Below are 9,169 nucleotides of genomic sequence, written 5' to 3' on the forward strand. Positions count from 1 at the left end.
CTTGGCGAGAGGCTTCCTCCATCACCAAGTGGTGATCCATGCTTTAAAGGCAGCCTTAGAGACGGAAAGATGTGATTGCACACACACCCATCCCAAAGTGCTGTCATGCTTGCCTTTCTCGAGCTATAGGCAAGGGAGCTTTGTATGTAAATGCTTACAGAACAGGAAATCTAGGGTTGGTTAATTAGCAGAATGCATAGGTGCTTCCTTGGTGGAAGACTGCTGTGCAGATGCCTGGGAAGTGGGATAGCATTTAATTGGTCCTCTGCTTCCCCAGTTGGTGCTGATAGAGAAGAAGCAGCAGCTGACAAGCCAGCTGGCAGATGCCAAGGAGCTGAAGGAGCACGTGGACCGCCGGGAGAAGCTGGTGTTCGGCATGGTCTCCCGATACCTGCCTCAGGACCAGCTCCAAGATTACCAGCACTTTGTGAAGATGAAGTCTGCACTCATCATTGAACAGAGAGAGCTGGAGGAGAAGATTAAACTTGGGGAAGAGCAACTTAAATGCCTCAAAGAGAGCCTGAACTTGGGGCCCAACAATTTCTAATTCTGTGGTGCCCCTGCCCATCTGCAGTGGAAAGTGCTTTCAGTCTCCAGTAGCAGGTGCACTAGCCAAGTATATAGAAAGTACTTAGCAGATGGTTTCAACCATCTCCCAAAGAGAGCCTGGGACGGCCCCAGGGCAGCAGCAAGGTGTGGTTATACTACCATGCTCTTTCCCAGTGAGTGGGAGCCCTTTGCTGCCCATCGAACCATTAAAGTGCCTTCATCTCTGTACTAGGACACCAAAGACATCACAGACTCAGTCCTCTCCCTTGCCACATACCCTCTTCATGGTCAGTGCAAAACTGCCTTGCAATGTCCCCTTTCCCTAGGGCTAGTGACCTAGCTTAGCCATTGTCCACAGATTTGCTTGAGTTGAATGCATTCACCTAACACCAGCTTCAGGCCCTCACCCAAAATTGACAGCAGGAGGCACAGAAGGAGAGATTGCATATAAGGGGAGCAAATGTTGGGTATACCCATGTATTCATCCTCCCAGTAAAACCTAGGTTTCAACAAAGTACTTCCATGTCTACCCTCCCCAACAGCTAGTTGACAGTGTTGTTGCTATGGCCTTCCTGCTACTTCGTTTCTTGCCCTGATATCTCCAGGAGTCGTGTGTAAGGATTTGACTTTCTTCTTCTCTAATATTTCTATTGCAACTGACTTCTGGATAGACCTTCAGTATTGAGGAAGAGGGTTCTTATTATATTTCAAATTGTCTTTGATTTTATTTATTTTTATGTTATCTTTTTTCCTCTTTCACAAGGCAAGAAGAAATGCGTTAGAGAGGGGAAGGTTAGCCAGAAGGAAAACCTTTTCTGTAGATAAGCCTGAGTCCACCCTGGCTGAGTAATCAAGTGTCAAGATATTGAATTCTTCCTACCATAGCTTCAAATATCTAAGAAAGTTCTCCCCTTGAACTCACAGCTTCCCTACCATAGCTTGACTGTGTGCTTACTTGCGGTCTAGATGGCCATAGCATTCCTGACCAGAGTTCATTCAATAATTTCTAACTGCCTTTTGAAGCCAGAGTACTCTCCTAAGACTGAACAATGCAGGATGCATGAATGCGTGAGAGTAAGTGTGGACGGCACTCTTTCAACAACTGCTTTCTCAGTGGCTAGCCTCAAGCAAGCAAATCTATGAGAGTTTTCAGCCAGGGCCAGGCTCCAGAGAAAATTATGATCCATCCAGGATCTAGACATACAGTATCCCTCCTTATCTTCTGGGCCTATGTGCTAAAGCATCCTCTCTGGTGGATGCCTGAAATCTTGGCTAGTTCCAAACCCTGTATTTACCACAATTGTTAATCTCGTCACTGAGGGGACTAAGTGACCGAAGAGAGGTAGTCTATATAGCATGGATACACTGGATAAATAGATGATTCATGATCCATGTGGAATGGAGCAAAATCCTATCACACTACTCAGAATGGCACATAATTTAAAACTAATCAGTTTAACTCTATGATATTACATGTAATATCGTCAAACCGTGGTTGATCATGAAAACTGAAAGAATGGAAAGTAAAACCACAGATTAATGTACAAAGAACTGAAACTATTGCTTTTGCCAAGACCTGACATTGGTAGCCAGCTTCTGTCCCGGAAAGGCATTCAGGAGGACAATAGCAAGGGGAATCACCACCAAACTGCCTTTTTATTTAGTTCAGTCTTCTGTTCCTTACTAACTGGGTACAGTCCTTGATGTTATCCCTAACAATACAACAGAAGCCCCAAACCACCAAGCCCAGGCATCACCACATGTCACTGCTGAGTTCCTCAGGGTCCTCGGAGGTTCATTGTAGCTGTAGTGTTACCTCATTCAACCAAAGAATTTGCCACGGAACTTCACTGCTGCTACAAATACTGGCCACTTCTCCCATTATCTCCACGCTGTGTCTGATAGCTTTGGGAGAATGTTGGCCTGCAGGGTATTCTAAGGGGTAGCAACCTTTTCTGTGGTTTGCCGGGTATGCTTTTGTTTTTTTAGTACTGCTGCCTCTACAATAACCACTGTTGCTTTATCAGTACCGCCATTCTCCCCATCGAGTGAAAGATTACACACTGTTTTAAGCATAACCCCAAAATCTATACTGAGCATGAAGCTCTGTAGCCACTATTCTGTGCTATGCTGTGCAGCACTGTGCTGTGGTGTGATGTGAAGTGCTGTACAATGCTGTGCAGTGCTGTGCTGTGGAGTGCAGTGCTGTGGTGTGCTGTGCAGTGCTGTGGTGTGCTGTGCAGTGGGGTGGTATGACGTAAAGTGCAGTGCTGTGATGTGATGTGCAGTGGGGTGGTATGATGTGAAGTGCTGTGCAGTGCTGTGATGTGAAGTGCTATACAGTGCTGTGCAGTGCTATAGTGTGCAGTGCTGTGCTGTGCTGTAGTGTGCAGTGTTGTGCAGTGCTGTACAGTGCTGTCACGTGAAGTGCTGTGATGTGATGTGAAGTGCTGTCCTCTGCAGTGCTGTGGTGTGAGGGAAGGGCTATGTAGTGCAGTGCTGTGCCGTTCTAGCCTGTTCTATTCAGGATGGCTGAGTACTTACCCAAAGGGAAATTGGGAGAGGTGAGGAGATGCTTTGAATAGAGGCCATACTTGCCTTACCTTCTTTTAGTAATGGGCCCTAGGACAATCGATAAAACAGTTCAGATGTCTTATACTAGGATGATGAGAGTTATGTGTTGTATCATTCGAAGATGTATGAGAGTTATGTGTTTTATCTTTTGAAGATTGTTTGGCTGTAGTAGAACCAGGAGCAGTCACTGTGCTGGATATCATAGCCATAGGCTGGGTATTTGTAGCCTTTGTTATGTTTCTTATACCTTAAGTATATGATACCAAAAATACTATTAACTGTGGTTTGTGTGTGTTTGTTGTTTTAGCATTGTTGGAAGTGAGATCCAAGGCCTTATGTATACTGGGCAAGTGCTATATCACTGGACTACAGCCAAAGCCTTAACTTTCATTTTTGTCATTCATCCCACCTCAAAAGAGTTTGTAGAGTCGGATTCATAATATAAGGCTGAGTTTCCAATGTATTTGAAAGATAACCTCAAAAATAAGCTGAGTAGCAAAGCTCAATCGACTGACACTGGCATGCCCTCCTCTTCTGCTGTGGCGTTCCACAGTGAGGAACATCGTTGCAAAGTGCCAGTGCTACTTGGCATGGGATAGCTCTCTCTGGTCTTGGTTTCTAGGATCAGCCATCCTCCAAGGCCCCTGAGGAGATAGCGGCATGAAAGTAGGCCAAAAGATTGGCAACCCCCACCCAAAGCTTACTGGTCTTTCATTCTTTCCCTTCAAACAACTTACATAAACCTTACTGGATAATAGAAAAGCAGGGTGGCGGATAGGAGAGAGCCAATGCAAGATCACTGTCATCCACCCATTCTCCCCCATCCCCTGGATCTAGATAACAGATGCTCCTCAAGTCAAATGATTGAAGACTCAGTCAAGATATAAAGTAAATAAATACCCAAGTAGACTCTAAGAGGATGAGACAGAAATACTGGAATTAAAGCCCTAAAAAGGGAGCAATTGGTTTTTTTATTTATTTTCTTTGTTTTTCTTTGGGTTCACCTTCTTATTTAGCTTCTCAAAGGGGAGCAATTGGATGCATAGGAAAGGAAAGAATAAAAACATAAAAAGCCTCTTTCGAGACTGGGTTCATAGTTCTGTTTGCCACTTAACTTCGTGTGCCAAAAAAGATGTGTAAGGGGTACCAGAACTGCATCTTCAACTCTAGCCTTCCCTGAGGGTGCTGCTTTTCTAGTAGCAAACCTCAAATGGAAGAAGTTGGGTATACTTCTGGCTACTTTACCCATGTACAACTTGGCAGCTCCCTCTCATTGCCAATAATAATTCTGTGGCAGAATATGGTATTATTTGAAGATTAAATTCTTAGAAGGGGTGGGGCATGGGGCAGTGTATATAGATAAAGAATCAGTGTTTGCTGTACAATTTCGGGGAGTTGTCAATCCCATGCAATGCTATTATTTTTCTGACCCTTACTGTTTGTGCATTTGTGTCCTCCGCCTTTCCCCTCTTGGCTGACATTGATATGCCTGCCATATTGTCATCAAGGGTCATACTTCAATAAAAGGTGCTAAGGACAACAGAGACTGTCTCTTATGTTTTGCTTATGGAATTATCTAATATATCTAATATCAATTATCTAATATTCTGATGAAAAATAGTAGAACAAATGTGGTTACTTATCTATAGTCTTCCCTACACAGCTATATGGCCAGAGCCTTATCCATAGTCTTAAACTTATAGCCTGACACCCTAGGGATAGTATTAATGCTGTACCATTCATTATTCCCAGTAAAACAGCAGTCTGCAATAGCCTTCTTAGGGGACTAGCTTTTAGACACCTACTCCTACTCCTACTACTGAAAGATAAAAATAACCACCAGTCTTACCCAGCTGTGAATCCTGCAGGCCACAGTAACATCTGGCCTGACAAAACAATCCACCTGGTACAATAGTGGCACAAGCATCATAGCCTTCCCTCCGCTACCCTGCCCTCCCATCTTATCTGTCAAATGGGAAAATAATATACTGTAGGTATTATAATTTGGAATAAATTTTAATTTGCAAATATTAAATAAAAGCTCTGAGGCATATACTGAGGCATTGCTAGAAAGGCAGAATTCCAGGCCCCAACCCAAGGCCCAAGACAACAGTCTGACTGTTAATTAAATTCTTGGGAGATTCATGTGTTTAATATTAAAGTTTGGAAGCACTAATACATCACAAACATACCCAGGAAAAGTCACTATTTTATAGTCTTGATTCTATGTTTATCCTAAATATATCTTCGCTCTTCTCATATTGATCACAGCTGTCCAAATACAGTTTCCAGATCCAAGGTTGATATATCTCTTAGCTCATTTTGAGCTGCTATAACAATGTATTTATTTATAGTGAATTAAAATGTACTAGCTTATAGTTCTAGAGGCTTAGAAGTCCAAGATCAAGGATCCAGAACCTCTTGAGAGCCTTTTTTCTGTACCTCATTACAGAAGAAGGTGAGAGGAAACAAGAGATCAAACCCAGAACTTAGGTCCTTTTACAATCAGTAGCAATAGAGTCTTGAGGGTGGAGGCCTTGTGGCCTAGGTGCCTCCCACTAGGCTCATATCACTGTTACAGTAAGAATTAAGTTTTCAAAACATACTTTTTGGAGACACATTCAAACTATAGCAGTACACAGAATCAAAGGAACAATCTGAAAAGGAAATTAAATAATTCCTGACTGTTGCTCTTACAAAGATACAGATAAATGTTTGAGGTGATGACTATACCAGTTCCTTCATCTGATTTATACACTGTGAATATATAGAAATGTCATGCCATATTCCCAAGTACAATTTCTGTGGATAGATTCTAAATACAAAACTAATGGGTTAAAGGGGGAAATAATTTGATTAACTGTAGCATAGAAAAGAACAAAATAATCAGAAATATATTTATGAAAATGCAAGACTTTCCCCTTAAGAACAATGAAATATTGATTAAAAAGATTGGGAAAGCTTTAAACAAGAAAATACCCATATTCATGGTTTATAAGACATAATATCACTAAGATGATTATATACCTCAAACTGATTTACAAGTTCAACATAATTCTTGTGAAAATTCATACTGTTTTCTTTGCCTAAATTACATTATCATCCTAAAATTCATATAGAATCTACCAGGACTCAGAATAGCCAAAACTAGCTCTAAAAAAGTATAGGACTTAGATTTTCAATTTTAATGTCAAAATCTATTACAAATTAACAGTAAAGGAGATAGTTATTATAAGCACAGTGACATACAAACAAATGAAATAAAAAATTAAAAATAAACCTTCAAAATTATAGTCATTTTCAATGAGGGCACTGAGTCAAAAAGGGAGGGAAAGAGGATGTGGCTCAGTAGATAATGTGCTTGTAAGCGTGAGGACCTAAGTTCAGATCCCGCCGTCAGGGTGTGATGGGATATGTTTATATCCCCAGTGCTGAGAGTTGAAGACATGCAGAACTTTGGCGGTTAATGGCCAGCCTGCCTCTAGCCAAATCAGTGAGCTTCAGGTCCACTGGAGAGACTGTCTCAGAAAACAATGTGCAGAGCAATAGAAGAAATATAGTCATGAGTTGAGCTCTGGCCTCCGCAGGCTCCCACACACATGCACATATGCATGCATAAACCACATACATAAAATCCAGACAATTATTTTTCTCTAAATAGTGTTGATGTAGCTAGATACCTACATAGAAAATATGACCTTGGACAAAAGACATTGCTCCAAAAAAATATGTATGTCTTAATCTGCTTGAATTTCTGTAACTTACTACCATTAACTGAGTGCACTGAACAACAAACATTGGTTTCTTCTGTTCTGGAGCACAGGAAGTTCCTGGCCAGCGCTAACTGAACTTAGCAGGTTATCAAGAAACGAAGGAGGAGAAGGGGAGGAAGAATGAAGTTGGGAAGGAATGTGTTGGGGAGATGCAGATACAAGGAGAGTTGGATGAGGAATGGGAAATATGATCGTGTACTGATAAATTCTACAACAGGAATGAACCTTCAGCATTGTTTGTATTAAGTGAAAAGGAGCCAAAAGCAAAGGTCCATATTCTTTGATTCAGTTTATTCAAAAATATCGCAAATAGACAAATCTATTTGGCAAAGGACATGTTAGTGATTAGCATGGCCTAAAGGACCAAGGGGGATGAGGAATGATTGATACGGAGCATAACATTGCTTTGGAGGACAATGGAAACATTTTAAAATTAGAATATCATCATGATTGTATGACTCTTCCAACGTACTAACAAGGTATTGAATCATATGCTCTAACCTCGTTAGTCACAAGGTACAAGGTCCTAGTAAGTTTTATAGAAAATATTCCTTGTTTCATCAGTTTCACTCCCATTTACAAACTGATTATCGTAGAATTCATTCCTAGATATATCATAAAACTTCTACAGACCCTGATTTCCTTCCCTCACCCTGCTCTGCACACAACATAAACATTTTCCTTGGACTTGCAGATAAAATATCTCCAGGCGAAGGAGTTTCTTATAGAAGGGAGAATTTCTGATAAACAATCCTGCCATTATCAACATTCCCCATCCTGGAGTTAATTCCGGGCCACTTGTAAGATGACTGTATATAGACAGAAGAAAATGCTCCGTTCTGAATAGAAGGGAAATGACGCCTACTTTGCATGCTGTCTACTCAGGCGCCAATTTGAGGGAAATTGTGTGAAAGCCTCTACTCTCCAAGCCCATCTTCTGATGTGGAGTCCCGTCTCCCATGGTCCATATTTTCACCCACCTTTTACATATCTGAACATTCACTTTTTAAAAAGGTCCTCATTCAAGCTTTAAAACTGCCTTATGAATTTTTGAAAATTATAATTTTGAAAATAGATACTGACAATTGGCTCAGCATGTCTTGTTATTTGTATATGAAATGAAGGGAAGGGTGTGGTATGACCTGTTCACACTCTTAAAAGTGGAAAAGCTAGACATCTCTATTCTCATGAAGCTTCCATCCTAATGAAACTGATAAATCAATCAATGATTGTGTAGTAATATATATATGTATACATATACATATATACACAATGAGACTACACTATCACTTCACCTTCTTTCAGTGACACAGAACCACTTATTGATTTTTCACAGCTGTAATCAATTCATTAAGCTCATAAATCTTTGTTATTAGATTAAATAGAATATTTCATATTAATTTTCACAAGAGAATAATGCTACATGAACACAAGAGTATAAATATCTCTTCAAAATACTGATTTAATTTCCTTAGGTTATCTAGTTATTAAATCACTAGGTCACGTCATGTTCATACTTTTAATTTTCAAAGAACTTTCTTACCATTTTCTAATTTACTGCTGATCTACTTTACCTTCCCAATACCCATGTGAATGGTTTCTCTTTTCTGTACACACTGAAAAACATTTTTCTTGTCTTTTTTAACGTAATTTTTTATTGAATCTTTAGGAATTTCAAACCATGCACCCTAATTCCACTCACCTCTCAGTTCCTCCATACCTCCTCCCTTCTGCAGTGCCCCCCCAAATGAACATTAAAACATCAAATCAAAACAAGCAAGCAAAAAAACACAAAGAAAAAACAAAAAGAATTTAAAAAGGCAAACAAAACCTCTTCCTCCCTCTGTCTTTCCTGCCTCTCCTTCATTCATCCTGGTGGCATTGGGAGCTGCACTGTGTCACATTGTACACCCTTTTGTCTAATCAGCTTTTACTTGCAAATGTTTGTTGCCATGAGTCACTGGCATGGTTCAAGGCCTGTGGTTTTGGATACACCATCATCACTGGATCCTCACCAAAACTTGTCTGGGGTATGCTGCAGCCACCCTGAGTCATGGAGATCCTGCCGGTATTGTTCCACATCACCAGTCCCTTCATGAGCTCCAGCAGGTCCTAGATGGGATAGATGTTAGAGTGTGCCAACCCCAGGCCCAGCTGTGGACTTGGGTGGTAGTTAAGTCCAGGTCACTGGGGCCTGCCATCTCAGGAGATGGTTGGAGCCAACTTTCCTATGCCTGTGACATTAGAGACAGCTTTCCCCAGTCCATGGTGAG

The 9,169-nt window shown here is 41.0% G+C and overlaps 1 protein-coding gene across 3 annotated transcripts in view; it reads left to right on the forward strand.

Annotated features, from left to right (window-relative positions):
- Positions 1-4,648, forward strand: part of Shroom4 (shroom family member 4) — a 201,720-nt gene extending 197,072 nt beyond the window's left edge. For all 3 annotated transcript variants that reach the window (XM_057759472.1, XM_057759473.1, XM_057759474.1), the window contains one exon: positions 278-4,648. In XM_057759472.1, coding sequence (XP_057615455.1) covers positions 278-547 — 270 coding nt within the window. In that variant the 3' untranslated portion in view covers positions 548-4,648. The remainder of the gene's footprint in view (positions 1-277) is intronic.
- Positions 4,649-9,169: the final 4,521 nt, after the last annotated feature.

The sequence above is a fragment of the Chionomys nivalis genome, chromosome X (assembly GCF_950005125.1).
Source record: "Chionomys nivalis chromosome X, mChiNiv1.1, whole genome shotgun sequence".
NCBI classification, from domain to species: domain Eukaryota; kingdom Metazoa; phylum Chordata; class Mammalia; order Rodentia; family Cricetidae; genus Chionomys; species Chionomys nivalis.